We start from the raw sequence: 17092 nt of genomic DNA on the forward strand, positions 1-17092 counted from the left end.
AGGATTGACCCTTACAACTACTTAAATTTATAAATACTTTTTAATCGAGTTTTATATCTTTATTTTTGTTTACGTGTCGATATAAACTTAAGTTAATTTACATTTCCACATAATTTTTTTGTGTTTATTTACGATTTTGCCCCCAGTATAAAATTCGTTTTAGTATTTTTTTTTGACAAAACAATGATAGCGTTTTGTTTTAACTAGTTGGCTCGATTTAATTTTTATTTGTCGTGCCAAGCGATAGTTTTGCATTGTTTTAGATTTTAGCAAAGATATGGTAGTGTTTTGTTTTACTTTGTTTACTCAATGTAATTTTTTTTGAGATTGTGTATTATGAGTAGCATGTACAAGTATCTAAAATACAAACATACATGCTATGAGAAATAAATATTCGGCTTAGTGCCTTGCAATACAGGCGGGGCAAAACCTAGTTTAAAAAAAAAATTATAACTAGGTGAATATTAAGTTAGTCGATTTTAGAAGATAATTTGATAGAATTATATTTAGTTGGTACCTTTTGACTTAGTATTAATGATATTGTAATTATAACCACTAAATTAGTGACACGAAAGATGCAAAACACTTAGAATTATGCACACACAAGAGAAAAGATAGTGCAATCACCATTATATATCATTTTCATCATGTTTGGTTTGTTTCAACGTCACTCTAGATAACATGGGAATTTTCAAATAAATACATGTGGTTCCAAGTCTTATCACAATGATTAGTTGACTTTAACTCCATAAAAAATGATTTTGTCTTGTTTTGTTAAATTTAGCATACATAAGTACGGTTAAAGGCCCGATCATGTTACCGACCGAAACACATAAGATCGCTTCGTCCTATTCCGGTGTTATGTATAATTCACAAGGATGAGACCCAAGTTTGTTATGGCCCATTCTTATATGAGTCGGTCAAGCCCCACGAAAAGAAAGGATAGGATAAGACTGATTTATACTTGATTCCATATTGTGAGGTAAAAAGTATTAGTTCACGTAAATCTAAAGGCCAATGTTAAAGTTCAAGGATTATAAGGTGCAAACGAGCGGAGTGGCTTGCGAGCTGCTCGAGATTGGCTCAAGAAAAAGCTCGAAATGAGCCGAGCCTTATCGAGCTTGAGCATATCTTAAGCCTAAAATAAAGCTTGTTTATTTATCGAGCCTGACATATAAAACTCATCAGGCGTCAAGCCTTATCAAGCCTTAGTGCAATATTAGTATTCATGTTTATTATTATGTATTTAATAATATTTACCCCTTATTTAAAGTTGTCTAGTAAATGAACCGAGCAAAGCTTATTTAAACTTGTTTACGAGCCAAGCCCGAACCTAAAAATAACCATGTTTAGTAAACGAGTCTGAGCACGAGCTTCACTTATCAAGCTCACGAGTCTAAACGAGTATATTATTTTTATTTAATATATTAATTAATAGATAATAAATGAATTGAGTTCAAGCTTGAGAAACTATCAACGAGCCGAGCTCACATAAGTTAATCGAGCTTGAGCGGCTCGTTTGCATATTTGTAAAAGTCAACAATCAACAAGCCTTGTAAATTTATTTAATATGATTAACAATGAACAAACCTTCTGAATATAGAGCAAAATGAGACTACATTTAACAATCAACAAACCTTGTGAATTTGATATAATTTCCATTAATTAGCATATATATAAACATATACATACACAACCCCAATAAATTAACCAGGGACACTGCACCATGATTGTCATGGATGCACAATGTTTACCAGATTATTCAAATTCCACCAACATCTATTTACAACAATAAGATACAAACAGGTCTTACCAACTTATTTCTGTTTCATGGGTTCTGCTTTGCAAATGGGACACAAGTTCTTCATTGACAACCATTTTCGGATACACCCAACATGAAAATCATGCCCACAAACTCTTAGCATCCCCACATCATCCATATTTGCATACTCTTCCTGTAAATCAAACCGTGCCGCGTTAAAATTGGTCAAAATATTATATATATAACTTAAATTGAAAGGTCGGCACCGACCACCTTTCTGATTTGACCAAAATCACTCTCCAACTTTTCTAAATGACAAAATTCACCCCTAAAATTTCTAATTTGACCAAAAAAACAACTTTCTAACTTGCCAAAAAAATTCACCTCTCAAATTTGACAAAAACCAATTTCTAATTTGACAAAATTGACCCTCCTACTTTCTAACTTGACAAAAAAGACCCCAAACTTTCTAACTTCTCTTTAACCCTCAAACTTTTAACATGTAACCCATTCTACCCCCAAACTTTGCTAAAACGTCAAAGGTAAGCCTCTAACTTTGTAAATGTCATTTTGACCCCCTCAAATTTCTAAAGTTTCAAGCTTACCCTAAAACTAATTTCTTAAGTTTGTTTGAAAACGAGTCGGGTCAATTATAAAACATTTTTTATGTACGTTTTGAGTGGACTAAGTTTTGCCGTAAATTTTGTTTGAAAACAAATCGGGTCAAATGTAATATGTTTTTATTCGACGGTATAAATTTGAGTTATCATACATAATAACGTAAATTTAGTTCGGAAACGAGTCTAATTGATTGTAGTCTATACGTTATCATTTCGCGTATGGCGCCGCCGCAACGCATGGCGGGTAAAAGAACTAGTTTATTTAAATAAAATAGAAACACTTTTAATTAAAAGCTATCTCACCAAGCAGATGACACACGTTCCTTCGTCTTGTATTTGGTCTGAAGAACAGTAAATCGATTCTTGTATACATTTTGAGATAAGGTGGTCTGGCAGGCCCGTGCCAACGCTTCCGATTCTTTCCCCAAGTGCAAGAAGCTCCTATTAATTTCACTAATTAGATGTAGAAAGACAACAAAATATACAATAAAATGAGATTAAAAAAACATCACCAACCTCGTAACTCATGTCATCTATGTCGAGTCTCATGTCCCGATGTTGATCAAAAGGATTTCTCGATCCATAGACAGCCGATCGATCCATGATCGTAACACCCTGCAATTTAACAAAATATTAATATAACAAAAGAGGGTGTAGCACCTAAGACACCACCTCTATCTTTTTGTTGTTTTTCTTTGCCAAATTTACAACAATGCCATCCAACCCATGTTTGTTTTCTCTTTATGTATTTAACCATTCAACTTTTAGCATTGGCACTTACACCCCCTCAACTTTCTAAAACCTTTGTAAAATGTTATTTTGACCCCCCATTGAGTTTTACGTGCCTTTTTTATGTATGTTTTTTGTTGGCCTACGTTTTGTTTGGAAACGAGTCGGGTCAAATACCATACGTTTTCACCAGGCAGTATAAATTCGAGTTACTTTATGTTTCAACTCCGCCGCAACCCGTGGTGCCATTCTTTAACGTAAAAACACTATTTTTTGCGTGCTTATTTTTATGTACGTTTCGTTATAAATCCAAACTGGTTTACGTTTCGACATAAATTTTCTCGGGAATGAGTCGGATAGAATATAATATGTTTTCGTGCTTATTTTCATGTGCATTTTCGGTTAGTCTACGTTTTGACGTAAATTTTGTTCGAAAACGAGTCGGGTCAAATACTAGACGGTATAAGTTCGAGTTACTTGAAGTTTCGCCGCCGCTGCAACACCGGCATGTCAAAATACTAGTTCATATAAAAACTCAAAAACAGTCAACGTTACCGACACACCAACTGCCACATCATCATTTTGACCATGTAACCATGTCATATCACCTTATAAAAAGCGTGCACGTACCTCAGATGGTGGGTGATCATGAAAGTTCACCCTAGATAAAGATCGGTATCTCCTGTCACTAGTGTGCCAGCCTATGCTGGATGAAGGCCTTGGACGTCGGGAAGAATGATTATTGGTTGCTAAGTGCAACCTGTCATCGGTTAAGTTGGTTGAAGACACCCTGAAAGTTGAGGCAGGCCTTTGACTTTGACTAAAACCACTTCGAACTCCTCTCACGGATTGAGCAAAAGAACTCGGAAAAGTTCGAAGGACATGATTGTTATTCTGTTGCCCGCTTACTACCGAAGAACTAGTATTACTGCTGCTTTGTTCGAGAAACGGGTTTAATTGTTCGTAGTTAAGGGTACCATTTTCTGCAATTTAAAAAAAATGCTTTTAAGTTGCTTAGAAAACATAATGATACGTGCATGAAGCTAGGGGTGAGCAGAAAACCGAACCGAAACAAAAACCGACGGTTCGGTTTTCGGATTTTTAATAACCCAAAATTTCGGCCCAGTTTTCGGATAACCATTTCTAGTAACCAGAAAAAAACCGAACCGAACCGATAAGTTACAATAGTAGGCCCAGTCCATATATTTTTATGTTTAAATTTAAGTTATTTAAGTGTTTAACCCATGCTAGAGTAGGAATTATTAATTTTATTCTTGAATGTTAGTATTTATAATAAAAACATTAACATGTTTATTTATAATTGGATATTGGAATGTTTATCTATTGCCTACAAGAAATAACAAAATTAAATGATCTTCGAAGTATTAAAGAAAAGGCAAATTGGAAAATAATAATCCCATCTTTCTGAAATTGGCCGATAATAATCCCAAGTCAGTTATTAGCCAATAATAATCCGACCTCGTCCAATTTTTTTGTAAAATAGTCCGCCGTTAAAATAGCTTAACAGAGTTAAGTGTTCTTCCGAATTACAAACCGATGTTTTAGGGCTTTTGATCAGAACGAGGATACGAGTCGATTGATCTAAAACTTACCTCGAAATTGTGTTCGAGATGGCTTGAATTTTGTTAATTGGAAGTTAAACACCCGAATTGAAGCACCATTTTCGTGGGTTGGGGGCAGTATTTCGAGGTAAGTTTTATATCAATCGACTCGTATCCTCGTTCTGATCAAAAGCCCTAAAACATCGGTTTGTAATTCGGAAAAACACTTAACTCCGTTAAGCTTATTTTAACGGCAGACTATTTTACAAAAAAATTGGACGAGGTCAGATTATTATTGGCTAATAACTGACTTGGGATTATTATCGACCAATTTCAGAAAGATGGGATTATTATTTTCCAATTTTCCTAAAGAAAATGTATTAATAAAAACTTTGGAGAAACATAAAAATAGATTAGAAGGTTAGGTTCATGTGAACAATATTAATTAAAAAGTTTAAATACAATAACTTAAATATAAACATCTAAGAAAGATTATTAAATTTTGGATTATAGTTTTTATTTTATACACTTACGTAATTTTGTTCTAAAACCAAAAAAACGAACCGAACCATTGCTAAAACAAAAAAAAAAACGAAACCAAACAGTTTTAAAAAAACCGAACATTTCGGTTACGGTTTCGGTTTTGCCATAAAACCAACCGAACCGTGCACACCCCTACATGCTACATGAAGCCATGAAACCTTACCATTAACAGTAGAAGACACACGAGTTGGATTCAAACCATTTAAGCTCGGACCAATATCCATGGGTCGACTGGTTGTATAAAAGTCACGTGCCAGATTACTTGTCAAATGATTCCTAGCAGCGCTTGCTTCCAAGTCAATCGTTGACCGGCTTCTCACATTCCTAACAGAACTCCCCCCACCAATCGAAAGGGCATTAGCATTTGTCATGTTAAAATCCAAAGGTGCATGAAGAAAATTTGTCCAAGGTTCATCGATCATTGCAACATCAGATGAACTTTGACCACTTTGACCTTCTGGAACACCCGGGCTTTTGCGCTTATATTGAACACTTTGATTACTGACCCTTAGGTCAAATAAATCTTCTTCGTTGAAAGGATTTCCACTGTAATTAGATGAAGAAGCTCGGTTTCTATAATCTTCAGGAGCTATATAAGTAGAGGGTGTATGAAGCGTAAGCATAGAAAGATCTGATGGACCGGCAACATCTTGTTGATAGTTTGGGATCGGAAGATTGTGAGGTAATGAAGGATATGCGTTTGATGTCGGTGTGTGATTACAGTGTGTGTATTGCGGTCCATCGATCGACATATTATCTGTGTGATATATAGAAGAACTACTTGGTCCAGCCCCGTTTCTTGCTGTAAATCAGAAATACATGTAAAGGTTAAAAGAATAATTAAGAATAATCAACTACGTAAATAAACTTTGTATTATAAATCAATACCAGTAGGCATGTAGGTATTTTCTGCAAAGTTCCAGCTATGTTCATTATCAGCCTCTAGCATGAAGGATGGGCTAAAATGATGCTGATGCCCCATACTGATCAGAATCTTGGTGGATTGCCAAGATCACGATGGCGAATGGTCAACTATGGTCAACAAAGTTTTTGAACTGTAAGATGCTGCCAATAATGATAATGAATAACTGGAAACTATTACTACATAATAAAGATAAAAAAAAACAGTGAGCATATGGCATTCATCACAATCTCAACCTTATGAGACAGATGTAAAGAAACATTGTCAAAGAGGTACAAACATGCAGAATGCTTTTTATTGAAAATTTATGCTAAATCGACGGGAAGTAGCAAAATGACCACATATATAAGTTATATATAACACATCATTATTCATTACAACATGAAAAACAACCTGCATTATTAAAAGCGTTAAGCGCACTCAAGGCGCATAGGCCTCGCCTAGGGCCTAGGCGCAAGGCGCAAAAAAAGCGCGGGCCTAAGAACAAAAAAGCGTACAACAAAAAAAACATAAAATATTTTTATATAATAGAAAATTAATACTATTCTTCAAATAAAATAAACTAAAGCTATTATATAACATTTAATATCGTCTATTTAGTACCAAAATTTATAAAATGCTAGTTTATTAGTGTAGAAAAGTAGTTTCGTTAGATAAAAGTAGAAATCTAGCTAGAATCTTGCAAGGATTTAGAGAATTTGGCCAAAAACTCTCAGGAATCTAGGAATCCCGCCGGAACCTGCGCATGAACCGTCACTTGGAGAATTAAAGCGCAATTGTCTTGACTTAAGGGGCAATTGCCTCCCCTCGCTAGGAAATTGGGCCTAGGCGCAAGAGGCGATGGCTTTTAACAACTATGCCTAAACTCCAACATCCCTTCTTTCAAACAAAGTAATACCTACATCTGAACAACCTGTATTCTTTCTAGTTATCAGCGACATTCTTTACACAATTCCTAAACACCATCATCATCTTAAACCGAGCTCTATATTCTGTAAACTATGCGCTTAACATACACTTCACAATCATCAACGATCGTTAACAACTTACTTCCGTTTCGTTTCTATACACACATTAAACTTACACTGTTGATCATATATAACTACCATGTCTAAGCAAACGAACATGTAAATCTAAACCTCCTCAAAGTCCAAACTACAAACATCTACCTCACTGCAATCCATGCCTCTTATACTCATAACTCAACAGATTAAACTAAACTCCAACACCTTGTTAACAACATCCTTTGCACAATTGACAATTCCGAAACATCATGACCATCATCGTCTTAAACCAAGCTCTATATTCCATAAACTTCACAATCATCAACGATCGTTAATGACTTAATTACGCCTTCATTTCTATACATACAATCAAATATAACTAGCATGTCTAACAGTCTAAGCAAACTAACACGTAAATCTAAACATCTGCCTCACCACAATCTATGCCTCTGACATGTCACTCAACAGATTAAACTAAACTCCAACACCTCAGTTATACCTAAATCTGAACTACCTGTATTCTTTCAACTTCTTTCAAACACAGTTACAACAACATCCTTTACACAGTTCCTACACATCTTTATAATCATCATCGTCATCTTAAACCTAGCTCTAAACTCCGTAAACTCTGCGCTTAACACACACTTCACAATCATCTACATCATTTCTTCCTATATACACGATCAGATTACACTATCGATCAGATACAATCACCACATCTAAGCAAACGAAGTTACGAACACGTGAATTTGACAAATCAGCCACAGCAGAAACAAAATAAGTGCTATAGGATAAAAATCTAAACAAATCGGCAACAAAAACAGTGATAGATCGATGAGGAAAGTGAATCGGAAGAAGCGTACGTACCTGTAGTTTGACGGTGGATGAACGGTGAATCCGATTGAATATAGAGAGAGAGAGAGAGAGAGAGAGAGAGAGAGAATGGGGGATTTAGAAAGGAAGGGGATTCGGTGGATGGCCCATAGGGGGGGAAAGAAAAGAGGGTGAGGGAGGGAGGGAGGGGGTGCGTGTGCGTATGAGTTGGGTTTGGGTTATGTTTACACGGAAGCCATTGATTCACCCCATAATAATATTTATTACGTATCCATATTCGTATCTGCCTGCCTGTTAGATTAGATTTCCTTTGCCACAGGATAAGTGCATCAATTTCTATTTTTATTTTTATCTAGTAATGAATTTTTGTTTTGGTTTTTTTTATAGCAATAATTTCTAGATTTAGTAGGATAAATACATAATGTTTTTTAGGAGGAGATCAGGGTTATTGTAACATTTATCGTTAAGAAAAAACTAAACATTGAGCATTTACAAAAGATGAATTGGTACTTATTACTCTTTAAACGGTTGAAATTGAATAGATTAGTGTTTCAAGTGGGTGAAAATTTCAGTCTGAAATGATTGTATTCGGATAATATAAATTCCTATCTAACCAGTCAAAATTAGTGAAGATGTAGGCAACATCACATAAATCCTTCTACATAGCCGTCGTATATGTAGGAACTGTGTTTGATCTAATATATCATTGATTTCACGTACGTCTATTTTTTAACTATATACTTTAGTAACTGATATAATAAATAAATTATGTTAACAAAACTTTTTTGCATATAAGATAATACATAATCAGGGTTGTGAAGAGGTTTGATAAAGCCCCTAACCCTGATCACTGGACGTATAGGGACATGAAAAGAGAGGGGCGTTTCTGGTATAACGTTAAATGAGGAGAGAAAAAAATGGAAAATTAAGAGCGTTATGATGCTGTTGTGACGAAAAGTGCTCCTTAGACTCCATGGTATGGAGGCGTGGTTTTGGCGTGGAGGCCTCCACCATGCCGGCACACAACCCCGTTCCATGGCGTGGTGGTGAAAGCGAAAAGAATTCCACCTGTGTTGAGGGGGAGGGTGATGGTGACGTGTCGCATTGTTGTTGGTGGATGGTTTTGAGATGTTTGGTGATTGTTTTTTTAACAAAAAAAAAGGTGGGTCCCAAAAAATACCACCTCCCATCCCGTGCTTATTTTACCATGCCTCTCTGCTGACGTAGTTGTCACGTGACACTTTATGTCCCTCTACACCGTGTAGTCTTAGGGGGCATTAACCATTACAAATGGTCTAATGTTAAAGTATAATTATTCTTTTGTGGTATTAGACCGTGTGTAGTCGTCTGCCTTTGGGCGTTTTTAAGCCAAAGCACGCCCGAAACACGCCCATCTACTGCCCCTGTGGGCGTTTTTTTGCCAAAAAAATGTTGGGGCATCCAATACTCCACGCCAAAAGGGGCATTCCATTGACCAATCACATCTAACCCCTCCTTCTTTGGCCAATCAAGTTTTTTCATGGTTTTTATTTTTTTATTTTTTTAATTATGTACACACCTTTTAACATAATGCTCATATCCCTACTACACCCATTTTAGAAAAAAACGCTCCTTTGTTGACTAGGACGACACGTGGCGGACAACGCCCAAGGGTGGGACATTATTCACCCAAACGACTACGCATGGTCTGAGGTTTTTACATATGGTCTAATGTAGTGATTGAAAGTGTATTAGACCATGTGTACTGGGGCGTTGTTTTTAAAAAATTTTCATTTAAAACGCCCTATAACGCCCCGCCTACCACTACGGTAGGCGTTATAGGACGTTATTTTTGGATAAATTTGTTGTTCGCGTTTTAATTAAAACGCCGAATTTGCAATGTGGTCTCTGACATCCATGCCACTTTTGTTGACTTCCATGCCACTTTTGTTGACAATTACTTTTTCCACCAATGACATCCTTTTAATTTTTCAACCTGACATCCTTTTAATTTTTTTTTCATTAAAAATAATATGGGCGTTATTGGAATAATGCCCCACTACACCACTTTATGCTATAATGCCCAACGCTGACTAGGATGCCACGTGTCAGATAATGCCCCATGGTGGAGATATTATAACATCTTACCACTACACATGGTCTTAAGGGGAGTTAACCCAAAAGGAGTCAACGCCAATTGTTATTGTTTCTTTAAAAAGAGTAAATTACGTTTTTGGCCCCTGTGATTATATCAGTTTTACTATATTGGCCCAAAATAAGAATTTTTAACGTTTCTGCCCCCATGGTCCCTATATCTAACCATTTTGGCCCCTAATTCTAACCAAACCCTAACTCAGGTTAATTATTAGGCACATGACTTGCACATGATGGGTAATATGGTAATTTCACCTCCCCTTTAATGAGTTTATAAATAAAACCCAGATCTTCAATAAATCATCATCATCTGCATCTCAGATCTTCAACAAAACATCATCTGCAACCCAGATCTTCAACAAAACACATCATCTTCAAACCCAGATCTTCAAGAACATGACCACCTTCAACCATCATCATCATCCCCTAACCAAATTAAATGCAATGATACAGAAAAGAAAATAAGACTATGATTATTTCTTATTAATATCAACCAGGTCTTCAATTCAAACACAAATCAAAACGAACATGATCATCTTCAACCATCATCATCATACACCACATAAACCCCTAAATTCCCATCATCTTCTCCATGAAAACCCCCAAATTTGCCATTGGAATTCCATTCATCAAACAACATCCAAACACCACCTAAATTCCTAACACAAAATTGTCAAAAAACATAACAAAATACAAACCTGAATATGAAAATCCACATAGCAAAATACAAATCTAATATCCCAAGGTGCATAACCCAAAACAAAAACTTACTCGTGTCCATCAATTGCTTTATGGGTATTATCATTATGCAGTTCAAGAACAATTTTTTGAGTTTTGGTTAACACTTCTACTTCAGATGATAGTTTTGGTGATGATTCTTGTTTGTCTAGTGCACTGATCTTACCATAAATCCCCATATCTTACCATCAATACTCAGAATTGAGTGAGGGGAAATTATTGGCCACCATTAATCCGTCACCCGCCATACCGTCACCAAATCAAAACCTTAGCCGTCACCATATTAAAACCCCACCCTTCACTCCTCTCACCAAGTCAGATCTGTATTGCGTCGACGAAGAAGAAAGCTTCAATTTGTGAACCGAATGGCTTGATCTTGTGATTCGATCTGTTTTGCGTCGAAGAGAGAGGGGTGTTTATGAGAGAGAGATGGTGGTGATGATACGGTGGAGGAGGTGGTGGTGGTAGGTACGGTGGTGGTAGGTACGGTGGTGGTAGGTACGGTGGTGGTGGTGGTGATGATACGGTGATGGTGGTGATGATACGGTAGTAGAGAGAAAGAGCAGAGAGAAAGATGAGAGAGGAGTGTGTGTGTTCTGTATGTATGTGTGTGTTCTGTATGTATGTATGTGTGTGTTCTGTGTGTTCTGGTCTGAAAGTAGGGTTTTGAAAGAAGATGGAATCACAGAGAAGATGGAATCAGGAAGAAGATGAAGTGGGCTAGGGTTTTATTTATAAACTCATTAAAGGGGAGGTGAAATTACCATATTACCCATCATGTGCAAGTCATGTGCCTAATAATTAACCTGAGTTAGGATTTGGTTAGAATTAGGGGCCAAAATGGTTAGATATAGAGACTATGGGGGCAGAAACGTTAAAAATTCTTATTTTGGGCCAATATAGTAAAACTGATATAACCACAGGGGCCAAAAACGTAATTTACTCCTTTAAAAAATTGTAAGATTTTTATTTGGGGTCATCTTTAAGAACATATAATATATCATTTGTTTCCATGAGCAATTAGTGCGATTTAACCATGATGCGGACCGTGGAGTCTGTTTCATAAATATTTGTTTAGAATTATCTAAAAAACAAAACATTGTTTCATTGTTGGATTATTTTGAATAGCTAAAAAATATATATCATTTGTGTCCATGAGCAATTAGTGCGATATACATGTGATGTGGAGTCTGTTTTATAAAAATTTGTTTAGAGTTATCTTAAAAACAAAACATTATTTTAATGTTGAATTATTTTGAATTTTTAGTGTTGAATTATTGTGAATGGGTAAAGATCATGTAGGGGTTTCACAAAGTACACGTTAACGATTTTTATGCGTTGGATATATGTATTATGTATATCTTTTTTTACTTTTCTTCATGAGTGTGTGTATAAATTTAGATTCATGTGTGTCAGTCTTTGTTCACATGTTGTGTTTAAATTGGGTTTGTGAATTGCGAGTATGTTTATAATGGAAGGTGGTTGCCGGTTGTTGACACTCATAGTTAATGGAAGGTTGTTGCCGGTTGTTGGCACTCATGTGTATGAAAAAACAAACTGTATTATGCAGGAATTTAACCCCTAACTTTTTGGTTGTAAGGCGCACACCTTAACCATTATACCTTAACCATTATGATCTTCATATACTATGCGTAATTAAATATAAATTAAACACATTACACAAATGATATAAGTGTGGTTAATTCTATGTTTGGAGAACCATTAATCACTAGATGGTTGCCATAAGCTGCGCGTTGCAGCAGCGACGCCTTAGTTGTTTCGACGTATAAAATAAACGAAATTGAACCTGAGTTGGTTCGTTTAGTAAGGGTTCCACCTAACCACAACATCACCCTTACCACCATTGCATCAAGACTTAGCTGCGTCAAAATGTACGATAACTCAAATTTATACCGTATAACGAATACGTATTATATTTGACCTGACTTGTTTCCAAACACAGTTTACGTCAAAACGTAGACCAACAAAAACATAAGCATAAAAGCATATTATATGTCGAAACATGAATTCATATCGTTTACGTTGAAACGTTACATTTATACCGACACGTACATTAAAATGTCAAAATGTAGACAAACAAAATATGTACATAAAATAAGTATGAAGACGCATATGACCCTACTCGTTTAAAAAAAATAATTTCGAAATGTCAATTTATACCGACACATATATAAAAATAATCACGTGAGAAAATAGTCTATAACTTTAAGCTAAAGAATAAAAATATATGGGGTAAATTTGGGAAGTTAGAACTTAAAGAGGTAAAAAATGATAATTTATAAAGTTTTTGCAAAGTTTTCTAAAGCCTAAGGGTTGTTTTTGTCAATTTAGAAAGTTTAAGGTGACTTTTTTAATTTATAAAGTTAGGGTAACTTTTTGTCTTTTAGTGGTGTTATCCACCGACCATTTGTTTTAGTATATAGTAAATATATTACTCAAGGTTTAGGGAAGACGACTTTGTTACACTAACCTTGTACTCAATAGCTATAATTCTGATTTCAAATTGTCAACTAAGGTTTATACACTAACATGTAATCGCCTAAGAATTTCGAATACATACTTCAAGTAGTCTTATTTGTAGAAGATATTAGACAATAGACATGTCTTTGTGTTGGGTGTTACTATTTTTGTACCCCTTTCGCCGTATGTATTGACCATTATATTGCATAGTAAGTCAACGAACAAATGCAAGTGGAATCACACAATGCTCATCAAAAGTTATTTAATCAAGTTTCTTTTACTTTTTAGAAAGAAGAGTATAAAGTGTGACACATGTTTTAAAGCAAACCGAGTAAAAGAATAATCGAAGACAACATAAATTTCAACTTCTAGACAATAACAAAAGAATAACTCTAAAATAACATACCATGTGAATATTTTAGTGACAACAAAACTTTAAGCTATAGTCAAACTAATAAACTAAGGTAACAACTAGAAACTATGTTTAGGGCTAAGGGACCACGGGTTTGTGGCGGGATAGACTATAATCAAGGCAGAGGCGGGCAAAGTAGCTAATCACGAAAAAACTTGCATCGAGAATCAGCACGTGTTCGTCCCATTCGCTTTCGATACCTTTGGCGCTCTCGCCCCTGACGCGGTACGGTTCCTCAAGCGGGTTCAGCAGGTGGTAAGCAGTAACACCGCACATGTTAATGGGCAGAATTTAGTGTTTAGCAGGGTAGAGTTTGCTATTCAGAAAGGGACAGCGGCGCAACTTGTGATTGTCTACCTGCCCTTAGTTTGTAATCGTCTCGAGTTTAAATGAAAACTATTTGTTTAAAAAAAAAACTTAAAAACAAAACTTTTGAGAATAAGGCCATAGAACACCATTTTGGAATTAATTCACAATTATTTAGCTTTTAAATGTTTTGCTATGGTATATGAAGCAATTTTGTAACTAAAAGATTTTGTGTAACTAAACTAAAAAGTGATTTTTTTTATTTCTATTAACTAAAAACTGAATATACACATCTCAAATTGATTTTGGGTCCAATCTTTTCACATTTCCAAATTATTTTATGAAAGTTGAAAATATGTAACTGAGACTGGTATGTAGAGCATTGTTTCTGTTAAAATATACATAATATTCCTTCTATCCAATTCAATATTTGTTTCTTTCAATTTAATTCTTTCATTTTTTCTTTGCATGTTACTGTTACTGCTTTTTTATGGGCTTTTGAGAGTTTTGGTGGGCTGCTGTTCTTTGGGCCGTGATCGTTTAGGGCAAAAGCCCTTGCTCGTTATAAGGGGGGCTGGCTTGGGTTCAAGAGTCATCATCAACAGCTATTTCTTTGCAAGCTTATCTCTCTCAACAGAACCTTCTCTACAGTTCTTTTCAAGTCGTATGTTCAAGTGTCTCGAGATCTCGTTTTGATCTCTGGTTCTGTAAGAGATCAGTTATTGATCTGAGTTGTTTGTTTAAGCTGGTAACCTTGCCGGTTTCGTTCTGTATCTGTTTGAAAAAAATCACGCCGACCGGTGTCGTAATAAAGGTGTTTGTGTTCTTGATATCTTGTTCTTGACATGGTATCAGAGCACTAGGTGCTGCTCTTGGGGTTCCTTGTTCTGTTGACCGCTGCGTTCTAGGGTTCCGATCAGATCCGGATTGATCTTTGAAGGCCACTATTTCCTCTCGGATTCTTGGTAGTTTATGTGAATCAGCCAATTCCGGTTCGTTTCTGGTGGTATTCATCTGCTAGGAGGCGTTGGTGTCCACTTGAAGATTTAAAACCCTAACACCGAGGGTTTACTGTGCTGTGAAGGAGTCTCGTTGGTCTCTGTTTAGGGCAAACCAACAGGCTTTGATTCTTGTCTTCTGATCAGTTCTTGTAACCCTAAGTGAAGGTTACAAGCGTGATCCACTGAAGTTTTCGCACCCACTGTGAGAGTATTCTGACCTTGCCTCTGTTGTGTGGAAAGAACTAAAAGAAACCTATGATAAGGTTGATGAGTCGGTGGTCTTTAATTTATATAAAAAAATTAACTATTTTTCTCAAAATGGCATGCCTGTCTCTGAGTATTATCATAAACTTAACTGCATGTGGAAACAATTAGATCAAATTCTATCTCTACCTACGTGTACTTGTGATCCATCCAAACAATTTAATGATTTCAATCACTTGATTAAATTAATGCAGTTCTTAATGGGTCTTGACAGTGTTTACCAATCTGTAAGAACTTCTCTGTTAACGAGGGAAGTTCTTCCTTCTTTTAACACACGTCTTATTTTTTTTAAGATTTTAACATAAAATACACATTTTTAAATTCAAATCATGTTTATTATAAACTTGCCTCTGTTGTGTGGAAAGAACTAAAAGAAACCTATGATAAGGTTGATGGGTCGGTGGTCTTTAATTTATATCAAAAAATTAACTCTTTTTCTCAAAATGGCATGCCTGTCTCTGAGTATTATCATAAACTTAACTGCATGTGGAAACAATTAGATCAAATTCTATCTCTACCTACGTGTACTTGTGATCCATCCAAACAATTTAATGATTTCAATCACTTGATTAAATTAATGCAGTTCTTAATGGGTCTTGACAATGTTTACCAATCTGTAAGAACTTCTCTGTTAACCAGGGAAGTTCTTCCTTCTTGTAACACATGTCTTATTTTTTTAAGATTTTAACATAAAATACACATTTTTAAATTCAAATGCATCATTTCATTAAGTTAGACAAACGGTAAGTTGCATAGTAATAGTATTCTAGTTAACTAACTAACTAGTTTAGACATCGAAAACGAGAAGTTAAGTGTTTACAAAAGGAACATTGTCTACAACAAAGTTTGCTAAACCGGAAGCTTCACAACGATGTGTTCGGTTCTTGGATTCATGCTTGATCGCCATCCAGAATGAGACCAACATCACCTAATGTCAAAACCACGTTAATTGTTAGTGTTGACAACGTTAAAATACGTATAATCAAGTTCTAATGCCAAACAATGAAAACAAAATAAAATTTCTGAGTTTTGGGTCTGTCGCGCCTCGCGACAGATCTTGTCTAAGCTTACGCGGGCCACAACAGACGTCGCGTGACGCGACCATGAAGCTGTTGTGGTGTCGCGCGACGCGACGCCCTATTTTCGACAGCAGGTTGCTTGGTTTTGTGCTGCATATTCCCAGCTCTAAAATTTACCAAAATTCCAACTTTAAACATTCATAACTTTCTATCTAACGGTCCGTTTTCGGCGATTCTTTTTCCTACGCATCCGTAATTTTGATTACCAACCATCTATCATGATTATCTTGTCAAAATTTGAGTTTACGGACCGAAGGGCTAATAGTCCCTCTTTTTATTTATTCAACCTACATAGTTTCGCACTAATTCTACCACTAATATGTTTATGACCTCAAGGCGTATTTACCCATCTTCCGGGGCTTACGATCACTGGCGTATCATTACCAATTCTATGGTTTACGCTCTTGTGATCCACAATCGCCAAATGATCTTTTAGCATTTTCCTAATTATCTAATCAACACACATTTATTTAACGCGTTTGGCTGATTTATGGAATCCGCCATTTCAACGACAACCAAACATTTTCTAATCTAGTTTTGACTCGTTCAATTAAGTAGTGATCATCGTCACTTCTACTAATGCAAATCCTTATTTTAAAAACACAACTTTGAATGACTACAATATCAAATTAACATAATGTAACAGGACAAGGTTACATACCTTCAAAGCACTCCCTTCAAACGCGTATCACCACCGGCTTG

At 35.8% G+C, this 17092-nt stretch overlaps 1 protein-coding gene and 1 long non-coding RNA gene across 5 annotated transcripts; both read right to left on the reverse strand.

Moving 5' to 3' along the window:
- Positions 1 to 1634: 1634 nt before the first annotated feature.
- Positions 1635 to 8207, reverse strand: LOC110898302 (uncharacterized RING finger protein C4G3.12c). Of its 4 annotated transcripts, none has more exons than XM_022145061.2 (7): positions 8010 to 8207; positions 6105 to 6248; positions 5380 to 6018; positions 3742 to 4094; positions 2899 to 2997; positions 2686 to 2823; positions 1635 to 1955 (listed from the first exon to the last, which is right to left on the reverse strand). In XM_022145061.2, the coding sequence occupies exons 2-7, from the start codon at positions 6196 to 6198 to the stop codon at positions 1818 to 1820; spliced, it is 1461 nt and encodes a 486-aa protein (XP_022000753.1). In that variant the 5' UTR covers positions 6199 to 6248; positions 8010 to 8207; the 3' UTR covers positions 1635 to 1817. The 4 variants fall into 4 exon arrangements, with proteins under 4 accessions (XP_022000753.1, XP_022000751.1, XP_022000754.1 ...); XM_022145059.2 differs by having other exon boundaries at positions 6105 to 6281; positions 8010 to 8201; XM_022145062.2 differs by having other exon boundaries at positions 6105 to 6271; positions 8010 to 8163.
- Positions 8208 to 16020: 7813 nt separating this feature from the next.
- Positions 16021 to 17092, reverse strand: LOC118485657. The gene is made up of 2 exons (XR_004877312.1): positions 17052 to 17092; positions 16021 to 16239 (listed from the first exon to the last, which is right to left on the reverse strand). It is a non-coding gene; the product is annotated as an uncharacterized LOC118485657 (long non-coding RNA).

The sequence above is a fragment of the Helianthus annuus genome, chromosome 13, assembly GCF_002127325.2.
Source record: "Helianthus annuus cultivar XRQ/B chromosome 13, HanXRQr2.0-SUNRISE, whole genome shotgun sequence".
Taxonomy (NCBI): domain Eukaryota; kingdom Viridiplantae; phylum Streptophyta; class Magnoliopsida; order Asterales; family Asteraceae; genus Helianthus; species Helianthus annuus.

Excerpts from the sequence above, each read along its gene's own strand:
- LOC110898302 (XM_022145061.2), bottom strand. The coding sequence starts at position 6,198 with ATGGGGCATCAGCATCATTTTAGCCCATCCTTCATGCTAGAGGCTGAT. Across the intron at positions 4,095-5,379 it reads TGTGTCTTCTACTGTTAATG|AAAATGGTACCCTTAACTAC; the intron begins GTAAGGTTTCAT and ends TTTAAATTGCAG. Across the intron at positions 2,998-3,741 it reads ATGATCACCCACCATCTGAG|GGTGTTACGATCATGGATCG; the intron begins GTACGTGCACGC and ends GTTAAATTGCAG.